Here is a 17,309-nt window from a genome sequence, read left to right as displayed (position 1 = left end):
GCAGATAACGTGCTGATATGATCATCATAGATATATCATACCCAAACACAGGCCACCTGGATCAAAAATGTCTAGAAAGCAACTAGAGCAAGGAGAAATACACCAGGAATAACCACTAGCAGCACAACCAGGGAGCAGGGTACATACAGACAGACCTACAAGAACCAGAAAATACAACTTGCTTAATGCATTTAATACATGCAGGACTTTTCAACAACCAAACAAATGAATACGTGACTGTGTTTGTAACACAGAAAGATAGCTGGAATTGACTAGACTAGACAGTGCATGGAAAAGTCAGGAATGAGGACAACAGGAGTGAGACAGGAAGGTCTGTTTATCTCAGAGTAACTATAATATACTATACTATACTATACTATACTATAATATAAAATAATATAATATAATATAATATAATTAAAATTAAAAGATGAAACTGCTTCTACATCAGGTCTCTCTGAATGTGTATTCTTGAAGGTACATGATATAAAAAAATATATTTAATTACTCACTCACTTCTGTACTGAATGCTGCGTTCACAACTCCATGAAAGACACTGTTTACTGCTCCATTCATCTCACTTTTCCTTCTGTTGCCATTGCTCCATCAGCTTGTACCTAAAACTCATCCCTAGCTGACTCTCATGCAGAGAAATTGTAATGCATTTGGAAAAGATAACGTGTAGCTGGTAATCAATCTACACACAAAGATGGATGTGTTTCTTTGCCAGAATTAACACAATAATCTTTAGATCTAGACTCGCTAGACAATAACATGGGACAGCCTAGCCCTAGCCATTTGCTTTTTCATCATCCTATTTGAGTGTTACTGCATCCTTGGCTGATGTACAAACACTTCCTCATATTATCTAGTTCCTCTCTGTCAGTATTAATAATCCAGAGGCAACCCGATGGGCTAATTTACATATGCAATTTCATTTAGGACCTGCAACCATGGCGTGTGTGTATATCAAAGCAATTGGTGGCCCTTATGGGATATGACAGCATATATTTAAATTGACTGTTGCTGTACAAGGGCTGAAAATACCTGTCACATCAGATTCTTCCTCGCTAAGTGTGTGTAAACTCACCACACACATACGCACACAGATGTACACACACCACAATAGTGACAGCAAATGATGCAACTTATCAGCCCAAGTGATGTCCCAATTATCCCAATGCTAAGAGGATATTACCCAGTTGCATTAGTCTTAATTAGAAATAGATTTTTTTCTAGACAGAGATTAACAGAGGAGCAAATCACATGACTGGAATTCTGCCCTTTCAGGTAAAAGCCTGTCGAAATCTTTGTGACTTCTCAACCTTGAGTCTCTTAAATCTCTCTGTCAATTGACCACACTCAGTCCCAAACAACTTAATGGTAAATTACTCGATCTAGTAATAGCCTCTTCAAACACCACAATCAAATGACATTTACTCAAGTTAATGTTCAGGTTTTTCTCCTGAACAGCAATTCTTGGGCGATTGAATTGGATTAGGTTTTTTTGATTGTTGCATTTTCACTGGAGAAAGTTGAGAATTGAGAGAAACATCATGTTTTATGTCTTGTTCTGTTTTAATTCAGTTCAGTTCTCCCCATAGATCCTCCAAAACCTATTAGCTGAGGTAGGTCCTTTTGTCACTTTTACTCTGGTGTAACTTTGGTATTGAATGGGGAGAAACTAAAGTCATTATTTGTAAAGGTCAATATTTATATGTGAGATTGGGGAAATTTATAAGAGTGAGTTAAATTCTGGTGATTATAACAAGCTCCATGTCCCAGCATGCTGCACAGATAGTGCCGCCTTCAGCAGTATGCACCAAATGTTCTGTCTTGCCAGTATGCTACCTACAGCTGGTTCTTAGCCAATCAAGGATGCTATTAAACTCAAGTACACGCTCGCAGTCTTTGTGAGGTCCATGATTGTGGGAGAGAGGGTCATTGGGCCATGGTGCTGGAGGGAGGTTGGTGACTGAACTGAACAGAACTGAACTGAACTAGACTGGAGCATCAATAGAAGGAAATGATGACAATTCAGGAAGTGACCTTGAGTTGGGATTGTTGAAAAATGGTCAAGTTAAAATAAGATCAAGGTCAAGGTAAAAGAAAAAAGCCGGAGATCTTGTTCTGACAATGACAGGCTCAGATTGCTGTAGGACAAAAAAAAGAGCTTACAGTAATAATAAAATTTATTCCCGAATTCCTGAGGGGAATAAAGCCATTAAAACTAAGAAAGAAGCTGAAGAAAGCATTTGGTGAGACTGTTAATGCCAGATGGTAAATGGTTGCTGATGTAAGGATAAGAAACAAAAAGAGCTAGCATCAAAACTTAAAACAGTGTTATGGCAGGAGGTTTCATTCACTGTACTAGCAGATAGAAAATGGGTTTTGGGAGTTATTACTGGAATCCCATTCAACATGTCAGTTTAACCAATTACGGATGGCATCATGGGGGCTAAAGTCAAAGAAGTCGAAAAGGTTCAAATGTGTAAGGGCAAAGGAGAACATAGATAGCATTTCAGTGTTACTGATTTTCAGTGAAGAGAAGCTCCAAGATGGAGTAAGTTTTCTAAGTTACCCATTTACAGAATACATACCACCATTGACCAAGTAGGTGCTTTCAATGCGAAAAGTATGGACACAGCAGTATGTAAAGGCAAATTGTGCTGTGCTAGATACAGAAGTGATCATGAGTATGCCAAATATGAGTAGGAATAGTGTTGTAACTGTGAAAGACAGCATAGTGCTGGGTATGGTGGATGTCATGTTCAGGTAAAGTACAAAATATATTACAGAGTTTCAGGTCAAGATTCTTATATAGATTCTGTAAAAAAAAAAAAAAAAAATGATCAAAAGACACAGATGCAATCACTGGAAACTGAGACTTCAGCTCAGGCACTAGAAACACAGCAGAAAGAATACAAAGCAAGCAATTCACTTGTAGGAGATAAAGTCAAATTTATTGCATTTGGAACATGTAGTGAACTCATTCATTCATTCATATTTAGTAATGCCTTTATTCTGGTCAGGTATCTGGAGCCTATCCTAGGAACACTGGGTGTGAGGCAGGAATACATCTTGGACGCAAAGCCAGTCGATCGCAGAGCACCATGCACACGCACTCCGTACTCATTCACACCTAGGGGCAATTTTAGAGTTCATCTACTGGCATGTTTTTGGGAGGTGGGAGGAAACCAAAGAACTCAGAGGAAACCCCTCATGAAAACAGAGAGAACATGCAAAAATCCAAATAGACACCAACCCAAACTCAGGTTCAATATTGTGTCACCTGGGAGTTCAGCAATCAGCAGTTCTACCCACTATGCTACCCATTGCGCCACTCTATCACCCAGATGTGAACTTTTCAGCACAAACAAATAGTAGGACAAAAAAGAATTAAACTAATAATGAAAGCAGCAGAGAGATATTTGGGAATCGAGAATGTAAATGTTGATAAAAATTAATGAAATTCTAAGAAATTGGTCACACAGCACACAAACCGCATGTGGGACATCATAATGGTATTATTAATCCTATAATGGAATGCAAGAGATTTGACAGCAATGGACAGGAATTAAAGAAGTTTATAGATTAGCAAGAGCAAAAACCACAAGTTCACTTGCTTTCAGGAGACATGGCTTAAACCACAATTAGATTTTTTTTTAAATGCAAGGTTATGAAGCAGCGAGGAGAGACAGAAAGACGTGTAATGTGGGTGGGTGGCTGTATTCATTAAACTAGAGTTGGGATACAAGGTCACTGACACTAATAATCATTATAAATGTATAATTGTGGAAATATGCGCAGAAGGGCAAACGATAAAGGTGGTAAATGATTATAATCCATGTGAAAGATAATGTAGAGAATGGCTTAAAAAAATCTGTGGATAAGCTAGACACAGAATATGGCACTCTCTGGGTGTCAGGGTTTGGTCACGGAGGCGGATGCAAGTGCAAATTATAAGTGCATTATTTACAGCGAAACACTAAACACAAAGACCATGAAACAGTAACGAGGAAGAGCGAGGCAACGTAACAGCCATAACATAACATGAGTAGGAGACAGTGACAAACGGCAACCACAAAAGCTAGACAAAATTCTGCTACACAAGACAGGACTTGTATACTAGTCGTCATTAAACAAATGAATCAGGTGCAAACAGTCATGTGACATGATTGTCATGATCATGTGGTGTGCAGTGGCTGATGGGAGTCGTAGTCCTGCGCCATGACAATGGAGAGGTTATACAAAGACGTTAGAATGGTACTGATGTAGAAGACATGCTTGATTGGAATGGGTCAGTGTGTTTAAATGATAGGGAAGTGTGTTTTGTTGGCAATAGATTGAACTTTGACTTCAGACAATTTGGCTGGGATTCTTGTATGGGAAGTTATGCAATATGGGTTTTGGTATCAGTGGGTAGCAATCATTTCCCTATACAAAATAAAATAGGTATAGATATTGTTCAGGAGAGAGGCAGGCCTGCTAGAAGGAGAATAAAAGAAGCAAATTGGCAGCTCTACAAAGTATTGTGTGAGAAGAGAATAGAGAAACGTATGACAGAAGAAGGTACAGAAAAAAGTAAATACTCTGCACAACAGCTGAAGAAGTAATAAGTAGTCGAAATGTGATTAAAAGAAAGAAAGCAGTTCATTGGTGAACAGAGGAATGTAGTAAAGCAATTAAAGATAGACAAACGCCACTTATCACTTTGGGGGTTTTATAAACTGCAAATGAGCTCAAGCAGGGTCATTCATGCAGCAAAAACATATTGGAGACAATTGTGCTCTAATATTGGCAGTTAGTGGAGTATGGGGTGTCAGTTAGAAAGATGGCAGGCATTAGAAGGAGTTATACTGGCCATATACAAAATAATGGGGAAATTATAGCTATTAATGATAAAGAAAAAAAGCTGAAAAGTTAGTTGAGGTATTTGCTAGAGCACATAGTAATAGCAATTTGACAGAAGAAGATAGGATATTTACAGTATGGGACTAGTAAGAAGGAGAAAATCAAAACTGAAATCATTAGGAATCATTGGGAATATACATTCTTCAGTTCTAAATATTTCATTACATGTAGCTTTTACAGTAAACAAATTAAAATGAGCTCTAACAAGGGTATCCGCTATCATATGATTAAGCATTTCACTAAGACAAATTCACTTCCAGCATGTACTATGCTTATTCAATAAAATATGAGAAAAGCTCCCTTTAAGATGAGAACCCTGGTAAAGATACTTGTACCTTAATGACTAGTAACTATAGACCTATTGCCCTAACCTCAAACATTAATGGAAAGAACGGCTATACAGAGATTAAACCATTTTCTTGAAAGTAGAGGTCTCCTGTCTCCATAGCAATCCTTTCCTGGCTTGTGTAGCAGACATAATACCATAGATGCTTACTAGACATTAGAAAGGCTCAAGTAAACAAAGATGTAACTGTATTTTTTTTATTTATTTAGAAAAAGCCTTAGAATTAAGCTAGATTCTATGGGAATTGGTGGGAAAATATTTACTTGGATTTTAGGATGGTGTTAGAATGGGGGCATCATGCTCAAAAATTATCCAACAGAAAACAAGGTGGTGTTTGTAGATCAATTATGTTTAAACATCATGATCAATGGCAACTTCTTCCAAGTAGATCCAGAGTTTGATAAATCTTTATATGCTGACTATGGGGAAGGGGGAATAACATGACATCTGGCATCTAGTAAAACCTACGCAGGCAAAAAGGAAAATGGTCAAATAATTGGAAAGTCTATCTTTTGGTAACTAAAACAAAGAAGAACAAGAAACTCAACTTTCATTAAAGTTGTATGAGGAAACATTAGAGCAAGCTTCAGTCAGAACATGAGGTGTATCATTTAATAAAATGGTAAATCAATGTTAAAAAAAAAAAGCAATAAACCTCTTGAGGTGCTTGACAGCGTTGGATTAGGGTGCCAGTCATATATTGTGCACTAGTCAGGTCAGCAATGGATTATGGGTGCTTTGTGGATCAGCTTCAGAAATAATATTTAAAAAGAAAGAATTCAAATACAAGCACTAGGACTATGTTTCAGAGCCTTTAGCTTCTCAACTATACCTGCAATACAGGTGGGAACAAGAGATATGCCATGGGAACAAGAGATATTGGAGATAAGAGAGAACCTGGCAATGAGATATGCCACTGGAGATAAGAGAGACCCTGATAATGTCTTATCGGGTTATACTGAAAGTCAGATGGAAAAGCGTTTTGGGTAATATGGTAATATAAACTTCGTATGGTAATGTAAAGCTTTGTTCAGGATGCCCATAATGTGAGGTTAACAAATATTAATGTTTGTCCCTCAGTGGTGGTATCTGTGACATTTCCTGATAGCCTACTCGTCTGAAAAATTCTCCCACTTATCTTAAAAATTCTCCCAAAAATTTTGACTGAATAAACAGAGGATCTGACCTGGGAACGACTGACCCAAACATAATGAGATCTGTTACACACCTAGAGCTTCAAAGTCGGCCAAAATGCCCAATTTCTGCTGGCCGTAGTGTCATTTGTAAGCTACTGAAAGGCCCTTTTTAACCGCTATAATGTGATAGTGTAAGCAAAATTCATTTTAAAAAAAATAAATTCTTTCTTAATTTATAGAAACGTCATTTTCAGGAATTGCCTCCCTCCAGTAGTATATTTTGTCCAGGCAAGCACAAATTCCACATTGTAATTCAGCCAACTGCCTTTCAATCCAGCATAAATGATATTTTTGGTTTTATGAAATTCTATAAATGTCTTCCATTTAGCTATAACCTGAGGTGATTTATATATACCTTTGTCCTCATTGTCTGGTGATGCTTGGCTGTTCTATACTTACCCCTTTGAGACTCACTTGTTATCATAGTAATAACCAAGCTAAAAGCAAGCAATGACAATGAAGATCACTGCTTGATAGAGGATACTTAGGGTTGGTTGACTTTTATCCTTTTTCTACATTTGATCGTGTGATCAGAGCTCAAGCTGTGCGATGTCTTGAGCACTCAAACCGGTGCTTTTGAATTATCAGCTACTTGTAGCAGTGGTGGAACCAGATGAACGGAGTGAGCATATACAGAAGACCTGAGCTGTGAGAGTAAAAAAAATGTATTAAATATGAATTAATATGTATTTATTTCAACTAAATAACTCATTATTCCAAGATATTATGTCATCATTCCAACATAATAGCTGATATATAATAGTATGTCATTAGTGTAAATTAATGTCTTATTATTTCTGCTTAATAACTTGTTATTTCAAGTTTTATCAATATTCTGATTTATTAATTGACTTACTATTTCAAGATATGTATGTTAGTTAAAATTATCTCATTATTTCAAGATATTGCTTTGTTATTTACTTGATAGTCTTTTATATTATGTTTTATTTTTAGTTATTTCAACTTAGTATTTAGCACCCCACAATCTATCAATAAGACTAATTTATTGAATATTATCTTGTAGTAATATTTATTATTCCATATGCTTTGCTTTAGGGGAAGTCAACATGTATAGTTTTAATTATTGGTAATTCCCACAAATGTATTCAGGTATAGTCAAGTTTTAGACTCTTAACACTTAAATCAACAGGATTTCATAATGGTCATAGAGCTTATTTTAATATAGATATTTACACCGATCAGCCATAACATTAAAACCAGGGGAAGTGACAGGTGAAGTGAATAACATTGATTATCTCGTTACAATGGCACCTGTCAAGCGGTGGGATATATTAGACAGCAAGTGAACAGTCAGTTCTCGAAGTTGATGTGTTGGAAGCAGGAAAAATGGGCAAGCATAAGGATGTGAGTGACCTTGACAAGGGCTGAATTGTGATGGCTGGATGACTGGGTCAGAGCATCTCCAAAACGGCAGGTCTTGTGGGGTGTTCATGGTGTGCAGTGGTCAGTACCTACCAAAAGTGGTCCAAGGAAGGACAACCAGCAAACCAGCAACAGGGTCATGGGTGCCAAAGGCTCACTGATGCACCTGGGGAGCAAAGGCTTGCCCGGTCTGGTCCAATTCCACAGAAGAGCTACTGTAGCACCAATTCCTTAAAAAGTTAATGCTGGCTATGATAGAAAGTTGTCAGCACACACACAGTGCATCGCAGCTTGCTGTGTATTAGTCTATACAGCTACAGACCAGTCAGAATGCCCATACTGACGCCTGTCCACTGCCGAAAGCACCTACAATGCGCACGTGAGCATCAGAACTGGACTATGGAGCAATGGAAGAAGATGGCATGGTCTGATTAATCACGTTTTCTTTTACATCGTGTGGATGGCCGGGTGCATGTGTGTTGCTTACCTGGGGAAGAGATGGCACCAGGATGCACTATGGGAAGAAGTCAAGCTGGCGGAGACAATGTGATGCTCTGGGCAATGTTCTGCTGGCAAACCTTGGGTCCTGGAATTTATGTGGATGTTACTTTGACACGTACCAGCTACCTAAATGTTGTTGCAGACCAAGTATACCCCTTCATGGCAACGGTATTCCCTAACGGCAGTGGCCTGCACCCTGCCACACTGCAAAAATTGTTCAGGAATGGTTTCAGGAACATGACATCAAATTCATTGTGTTGACTTGGCCTCCAAATTCCCCAGATCTCAATCTGATTGAGCATTTGTGGGATGTGCTGGACAAACAAGTCTGATCCATGGAGGCCCAACCTCGCAACTTACAGTACTTAAAGGATCTTCTGCTAACGTCTTGGTGCCAGATACCACAGCACACCTTCAGAGGTCTTGTGGAGTCCATGCCTCGATGGGTCAGAGCTGTTTTGGTGGCACAAGGGGGACCTCCACAATATTAGGCAGGTGGTTTTAATGTTATGGTGTGTTATGCTGATTGGTGTATACAATAACACGATAACCTACTTACTCTCCAGTAGAAAATTAAAGGTATCCCTATCAGCCATTGGACCTTTAATTGCACTGTAACAACATACTATCATGACATGAGTTATTAAATCAAACTAGCTACAATAATATCTTGAAGTAACAAGTAGTCAAATAACGAGATTTTAATTCAAAATAATGACATGGCCGTCACTTTGTTTGTAACTCAGATGAGCTTGTGAAGCATGCTCTTGTCAACCTTTCTTTTGGCCCCGATAAAGCAGTGGGATCTGACAAAGAGATCCCCCTCTGTTCCTCTCATCTGAGCAAAAGGTTGCATCCTCCCTCTGATTCCTCCCAGTGTAATGACACTCTAACAGTATTACACTGATGGCTATCAGTCAAATTATAATGGAAAGAACTAGCATAAGGATCAGCTTTAAAAAGCAGGGGTTAACCATACAGCCTGTCACAAATGATGGTGGAATTGGGTGATAAGAACATGTGTCCCTTAATAGTCAGCTTGGCAGCTCAGACTGGCATGAAGAAGTTTATCTCATATCTGAAGGTTTGCTGTTTGCCTCCTTCCCCATCCTCAGTGGGAATCTCTCTTACTTATCTTTCCATGTAGTGTGTGTGTGTGTGTGTGTGTGTGTGTGTGTGTGTGTGTGTGTGTGTTTGTGTGTGTGTATGTGTGTGTATTTGAGAGAGAAGTCATCCATCCACACAGACTATGTTGTCCCTGGAGTAGAAATGAGCTAAAGGCTGAAGGGAAGCCAAGTTTTCTGAGAGTTACAGACTAGCAAGAAGCATCTTCACCAGAGTATAGATTATAAAGTAGAGATTAAAGTTCACTGGGACAGGAAAAGAAGGATCACCTACTGGTAGACATCAGCCACAGTCTTCTTTGTCCTGTTTGATGTGCATTCTCCTCTTCCTGGGCAATGGCTACACATTCACCTTTAAGAAGTGACATTAGAACAATGGGCTCCACTGCAATGTCACCTATTATGTTGTTGTGACAGGCAGATGGAGTGAGCTCTTGTCCTCAACATAAAAGAAGTGATGCCTCCTCCTTGTGTTGGTCACAAAACCCTGATAGCCTGTTCCTGATAATGTCTCATATCAGAAAAAAGAGATGAGTGAGATTGTTTCATTATGTCGGGGACCTATAATAGAAGACGAATCCTCAACCCTAGATTGAAAGCCTGATTCTGGCTGTGCGAATTTAGGCTCGTCTTGAGGGCATTGTCTGCTATGCATAATTTTTTGCCGGGGGAAATTCTGCTCAAACATGCACACAGCACCATCATGAGGTAGAAACAGTTTTTGCTACAGAATAAAAGCTTTAATTAATTAATTTATTTATTAATTAAATCTTCATTTACATTCACGCTCTCTTTCTTTGGAAAACTAGCCATGCTGGGCTTGGAGGCTTTTATAATTTCTGAAGTGGTGGTTTTCTGGGAAGCTATGACTCTGACACAAGCTGCTTCTGTCCATTGTCTCTCACTAATTACTTTTCAATAGGCTCATTAGCACTGTCTTTGTTATGCTTGACGCTGAGTAATTGGCCCTTTTATATATTGCGGTTGTGGAGAGTAACTCAAAAGTACATTTCCCATTTGTCTTTGATTTCATGCTTTGTACACCTTTTACCTGAACTCACATAAAATTAATAGAAATATTATTTCTTAAATTTCAACAGAAACAAAGTAAAAGAACTCCACCAAAGCTTTACAGTGTACCTCTTACTAACCTGTGCATTCTTAATAATTTGCAACTCTAAGACTATGTTGAACATTAAACAGAATTCTGAACTCTGCTTGAATGTTACAGAGGCCACGGTGATCACTACGCCTCCCTCAACATTGGATGTTACGGTGGGTGAGAGCATTGTTTTGCCCTGTCAGGTGACCCACGACCCCTCACTGGAGCTCAAGTTTACGTGGTTCTTCAATGAACAGCTCATCCATTTTGGCAGTCATGGAGGATACTTTGAGAAAGTTGGTAGTGTAAGTATTGACACACTATATATCATTTGCTGATTCGTATTTGTGTCTTTCATTAATGTTACAAGAGGCAGTATACAAGTTTACACAGAATTGACCTCATTTCCTTATTCAAGTTGGAAGAATAGCTATAACGTAGCTGTTTTTAGCTACATTATAAACATTACATCTTACTTCTAGACTGAGATTATAGGCTATAATGCATACTGTTGTGGATGGGCTGCTAAAAGTCTTCTAAAACACCACTGCTTGAAGCTTGAGTAGTCATCTGTAACCTGATATACTTGACAAGTTGGTGCAGAACCATTTGCATATTATACTATATACTTTATTCTTCACGTATAGAGCTCCAAAAGATTCTCCACATAAAGTATACTCAAGCTATTGTAAACTTCTCTTTAGTGAAAATCATTTGTACACTATGTGGCCAAAAGTACGGGGACAGCTGACTGTCAGACCCATATGTCGGTCTTCCCCAAACTGTTGCCACAAAGTTCAAAGCACACAATTGTATAGTATGTCTTTGTATGCTGTAGCTTTGTAATTTCGCTTCACTGGAACTAAGAGGTCTAGCCCAAACATGCTCCAGCATTACAGTGCCCCTGTGCACAAAGCGAGGTCCATGAAGAAATGTTGTGCTAAGGTGGGGGTGGACGAACTTGAGTGACCTGCACAGAGCCCTGACCTCAACCCCACTAAACACTCTGTGCCTGACCTCACTAATGCACTTGCTGCTGAATGGGCAAATCCCTACAGCCACATTCCAAAAACTAGTGGAGTTTATTATAACAGGAAAGAAGGGGACTAAATCTGGAATGGGAGGTTCAAAAAGCACATATGGGTGTGATGGTCAGGTGTCCACAAACTTTTGGCTGTATCTGATGCTTTATGCACAATTGTGATAATAAATAGTGGCCTCACCCATTACAGGGAGGTTAGTAAATGAATTATCATATGCTTATTCTCCAAGGTTGGAGTTAATAGGTAAGCGACAGAAGCTTCACCCAAACCTTGACTGGAAAATAATGAAGTTGTAAATGTGCTCTGCAGCTGAGGACTGTAGTTAAGTGTTTTTATTCATGCATGACAAGCATATCAGCACACCCCTGTACCTCACTTCAACCAGCAGCCTCAGTCCTCAGAGTACTAGGGTTTATCAGAGTATCAATGTTATTAATTAGATTCACATGAAGGTCATTACATCTGAGCCTATTTATATACCCCTGGCTAAGATAAATCTTTCCGATTGTTCTGTGAGTCTGAGTGTTTGTTTCCTTGTGCTTATCTGTTTGCCAGCTGTGACCATTGGACTACTACATGGTATTTTTCAAGGAACACAGAAAGGTTACATTTGGGTTGTGTATTGCTTTGGAGCTCTGTTTATCTCCATGTAAAATTAATGCAAATGGATGGAACCAACTTGTCAAGTATACCATGTTATAGATGAATACTCAAGCTTCAAGCAGTGGACTTTTTAATCCAGAGTAGACTTTTATAAACCCATGCACAACAGCAATATGTAATTTGTGCTGCTACTGAGAAGCTGAGTAAGTGGAAGTATTATCAAAAAAGCCCTTTATAGCACTGCCCAAATAATATGGGTTTTGCTTAGGGGAATTGTCATGCATTGAAAAAAAAAACACCATTGCACATGTAAAAGGTAGACAACCACATGTTTTTTCTGTAAAGGTAAGGATTATGAGTGCCATTTGTTGGAAATTTGTCTTTCTTTTTCATGTCTTTTTGTTTTCTGGACCATATCTATTTTTGTAATACTTTCAACTGCTCGACAAATCAGCTTGATACACAGCACTGTATATTCATACTGTATATCTTTGAAATTTTGGAGAGCAAATTAGTTCCTCTGTGAAAAATACTTACTCCACTGTGGAAGTGTATTTACACAACGTCTCTTTGAAGGTGAAGCTGATTTTTTTAATTGTCACACCAAGATTAATTAAACAAAAAAACAGACATGTGTTGGTTAAATTAGTGTTCACCCCCCTGGGTCAATACTTGGTAGAGCCAGCTTTGGCTGCAGTTACAGCTGGATGTCTCCTGGAAAATTGCTCAAGCCAGGATGTGCAAAGGGGGTAAATACTTATGCAAGGCACAGTATAAATTTACCCTTGCTTGTACTGTATAGCCCTGTTTGCTATGTCCTTATCAATACTTTGCCAAAGTATTAAGTAAAACCAAAGTGTCCAAAGTACCTCTGTACAGTACCTTGCACAGTACCTCACACTACAAAGTAAAGTTTTAAAGAAGCTCTTGAATACAAGTACCTACAGTTAGTCCACTTTTTTGTACTGTACATAGCCTCTTCTTTGTGGAAATCGCAAATGGAGGTTTCTGCCACTGCGGTGGATATAGATGTTTAAACTCTGCGCTGGTAAAATATCATTACCATTGAGAGGAATAGGAGGTCATAAAATGAAAGGGAAAAAAAAATGAAAGTTCTAAAATGGGATGATGTCGCATTAAGGGCTTTTCATGCACAAAGGAAGTGCTTTACTACTGCTGGCAGCCAAGCGTCATCTACTGGCCTTACTCACAAAAATACCACAGAGAAGAATTATGATGTTGGAAATTGAGAGCTTCTAGCAGCTATAGGGGAGTGGTGATAGTGGAATGAGCAGAATATTCTTATGTTGCTCAAGAGAAATCTTAGTACTTAAACTCTCTGGTAGCATTGCTGCCTTAAACTATAAGGGTTCACAGTTCAATCCTTGGGATATTGTCTGTGTAGTTCAACCAGGTTGATCTCCCACCTCCCATGTTAGTGAGTATGTGAACATCTGCAGGCATGGTATCCTGTGATAGACAGGCCTGCCTTGTACCCAGTATTCCTGGGATATGATACCCTAACCAGGACAAAGCAGTTATTGAGGATACATGCTACAGACCTGGCTTGTACAACACTAAAGTGGATGACCTGTCATGACAGAACCTTCCATTACAGCACACAGCCATTCAGAACTCACGGTTCCACCCAGGCAGAGATTTCCAGCTAAACTACTATCAGTAAAGTCCTGGAGCTGATGCACTCTCTCCAAATCATTGGATATGGAGGGTAGCTTGGTTAAGACCTTGCTAGACGAAGTCTAGTTTTATGTATAGGGAAGGTTTATGTACTACCTGGGTCACTGGGAGGGGTATGGGCTAGAGTAACACTCATGTTAACATGTATATTTTTTAACATGGGTCTTCGCCAAGAGCATCCAGACCATCCCGACCTCTTTTTCTGGATCTTTGGATATCCCTGGAAATGTTTTCTACATGGTGAATGTTAACAACAATGGAGCATGATATTGGACAGTGCTTTTTGGGTGGAATTTTGTACACTGTTACCTTGTCCAGTCGATCTTCCTTATCAAATCTGCCATGATACAGTGACCTTAAAAAGGGTGATACATTTCAGTGCTGTAATGTAGTGTACTTACTTTTATTGAATATTTTAAGCAAAATGAATTGAAGAAGCCCATTATTCACTTTGTGTAACATCAGGTGCAGTTTTGAGCATTATTTTAACAAAACAATAGCCAAACCAGTTTAAGGCAACTCTAAAGGAAGCTATTATCAGGATTTTCCTCATTATGCCCAGGCACTGACAAGCTCAAATGTGTTAATAAAGAGTGTGATTAAGCCACATGCTTTTATTCATATTTCATTAAATTTTTATAAATCCATTTTCTTTGTGTGACCAGCTTTGCCTTGTATGATTCATCATTGTGGTTCTCATCATTGTGAAGGCCCAAGCAGATTATGGCATGGTTGCCAATGACATGACAACTATAATAGCCATATAAAGAAGCATTGTGGAACTGATACCATTTTATATTTGCCATCCATTTTATTAGGAACACCTGATGAGGAACACCTCGTTCATGCAATTATGCAATCAGCCAATCAAGTCACAGCAGCATAATGCTTAAAATCATGCAAATACAGGTCAAGAGCTTCAGTTAATGTTCACATCAATCATCAGAATGGAGAAAAATGTGATCTCTGTGATTTTTAACTGTTGCATTATTGTTGGTGTTTTGAGTGTTTGAGAAACTGCTGATCTGGGAATTTTGCATACAGCAGTCTCTAATACTGCAAAAAAAACATCCTGTGAGCAGAGGGTCAGAGGATCAGAGAAAAATGGTCAGATCGGTTTGAGCTGCCAGGAAGAAATAGTAAATCAAATAATCACTCTTTACACCCGTGTTGAGCAGAAAAGCATCTTCAGGTGGATGGGCTACAACAGCTGAAGACCACATCTGGTTCCGCTTCTGTCAGCCAAAAACAAGAGGCTACAATGGGCACAGACTCATCCAAACAGGACAGTTGAAGATTAGGGGAAAAAAAATTGTTTTTCATCTTCATCTGTCCTGTTTTGGTGAATCTGTGCACATAGTCTCAAATTCTTGTTCTTGACTGACGCAGCGTCCCAGAGATCAGGTTCAAAATTAGATTAAAGAAAAACAATTTTGATTGCAGGTTTCAGTAAACCCGGTTGTTTCAAACATATAATAAGAGTAGTAAGCCAATGCAAATAGATTTATTTTATGTATAATTTGGAAAAATATTAATTCAAGCAGTTCTAATAAATCAGTTCTAATAAAGATGAGAGCTCAAACATCTTCAAGACCATAACAGTCCAGTTGCCTTTACTTACTACCCAAATTTAATTTCAATTCTTTGTTTCTTTGGTACAAAGTGCTGTGTCTACAAGTTTAAGTTTGTGCCAAAGCAGTGTTACTTGGTGCTTACAGAATAGATTTTGTTTTCTGGGATTGAATGCATATAGAGAGAAAAGTGATCAATGTTCCCTAATTGATCTTATTGCCTGTCCTCAGCATTCTTCCGGAGACATCATGATTCGGAATATTCAGATGAAACATGCAGGGAAGTACACATGTGCCGTGCAGACCAAGGTGGACAGCAGCTCTATTGCCACGGACCTGATTGTCAGAGGTGCCATTCCATCCTATGCTGTGTAATTGTACCACGGGGGAACAATTCTGCTCCTGCAGAGAGTTTAGTTCCACTCCTAATTTAGGACATCCGGTCTAATAAATCAACATGTAGTTAGACATGAAGATTAGATACTGAAGATTAGGGCTGTAACACTCCTCAAATTTTCATTGCTGTATTAAGATGAATAGTGATAGTAAATAGTAGATATAAATAGTAGATAGTAATAGTAAATATAATAATTTAATAATTTGCTAAAGTCTTTTAGTTAATATTTAGTGGTAATTTTAAGAGAATAGCCTTTGGTTTCTTTTTATTAACTTCAATTATTCTTTTTTATTATCAAATCTTTTTTTTCTATTAGCTAGATCACAATAACTCATAAAAGCAATCACATTGTTGCTGAAATAAATAAAAACCCTACCACATGCACTATGAATATATACACACTGCTTGCAATGAAACAACAGTGTAAAACATACACAGGCTAATGAGAAAAGGAAGCTATAACTAATTTCTGTAATTAAATCCAAAAACTACCTAAACATTTAGGGAAGTTTTACTAGTTAGACTCCTGTTGTTTAGGTGGTTGTTGTTGTTGACAATAAAGCCACCACACAGCATTAAAGTGTGGGAATGAGAGTGTATTTGCGTCATTTTTCTTCAGGTCCCCCTGGACCCCCTACCAGCATCCAAGTGGAAGAGCTCACAGATTCCACAGCCACTCTCTCTTGGAAGCCTGGTCCTGATAATCACAGTCCAATTAGCGCCTACACTATCCAGGCTAGAACCCCCTTCTCACTGGGATGGCAAGCTGTCACCACAGGTAAGGCCCTTAATCAGACTGCATCTGATCAAATCAGCACACTTTCTTCCCTCCTCTGAATCCCCTACAGTCAAGTAAGAATGCTGTTTGTTATTTGCTCCCTGCCAAATGGTACATGACTATGAAGTACAGGATGTATCTCGATGTACAGGGTGTTTTTCTGATTTATTTTAAGTTTGATGTTGTACATTATGGCCAGAGTTTATCATCAGTTTATCATCAGTATGCTTAGGCTTTAACCATTGTGGTAATTCTAATGCTCACAGTTGAGGATTTATTAGAAAATAAATAAAAAGGTAGTATCAGCAAATAATTAAGTTTGCCAAATGGTATAGATAATCAGGACTTCCTTTAATGTTCTTTATGCTTCTTACTTTTAAAAGTGAGGATAAAGCTTTTTTTTTTTTTAATGATTCAGACCATACATCATTGTTTAGCTGATTCACTATAGCGCACTATATAGCATGTGATGTAATGGCTATACAGTGCCATTGTATAGTGTCCTATATACTGTAGGAAGCCATTTATGGTTAAACCTGCCTGTGATTATTTTGTCAAAAACGTAGTCATTGCTAAAGTGTCTACTGTTGGCCAGTTGTTCTCTGTGGCAGCTTCATCTACGGAGAGTGCACTATCAGAGGCAGCTGATTTTT

The 17,309-nt window shown here is 38.5% G+C and overlaps 1 protein-coding gene across 1 annotated transcript in view; it reads left to right on the top strand.

The window, feature by feature from the left end:
• Positions 1-17,309, top strand: part of cntn4 (contactin 4) — a 158,116-nt gene that overhangs the window by 127,338 nt on the left and 13,469 nt on the right. Inside the window, exons 13-15 of the mRNA XM_026918278.3 lie at positions 10,696-10,871; positions 15,713-15,830; positions 16,498-16,656. Coding sequence (XP_026774079.1) covers positions 10,696-10,871; positions 15,713-15,830; positions 16,498-16,656 — 453 coding nt within the window. The remainder of the gene's footprint in view (positions 1-10,695; positions 10,872-15,712; positions 15,831-16,497; positions 16,657-17,309) is intronic.

This window comes from Pangasianodon hypophthalmus, chromosome 2 (assembly GCF_027358585.1).
Source record: "Pangasianodon hypophthalmus isolate fPanHyp1 chromosome 2, fPanHyp1.pri, whole genome shotgun sequence".
Taxonomy (NCBI): domain Eukaryota; kingdom Metazoa; phylum Chordata; class Actinopteri; order Siluriformes; family Pangasiidae; genus Pangasianodon; species Pangasianodon hypophthalmus.
The sequence above is the reverse complement of the archived record's forward strand: the minus strand, read 5'-3'. Positions and strand labels throughout refer to the sequence as shown.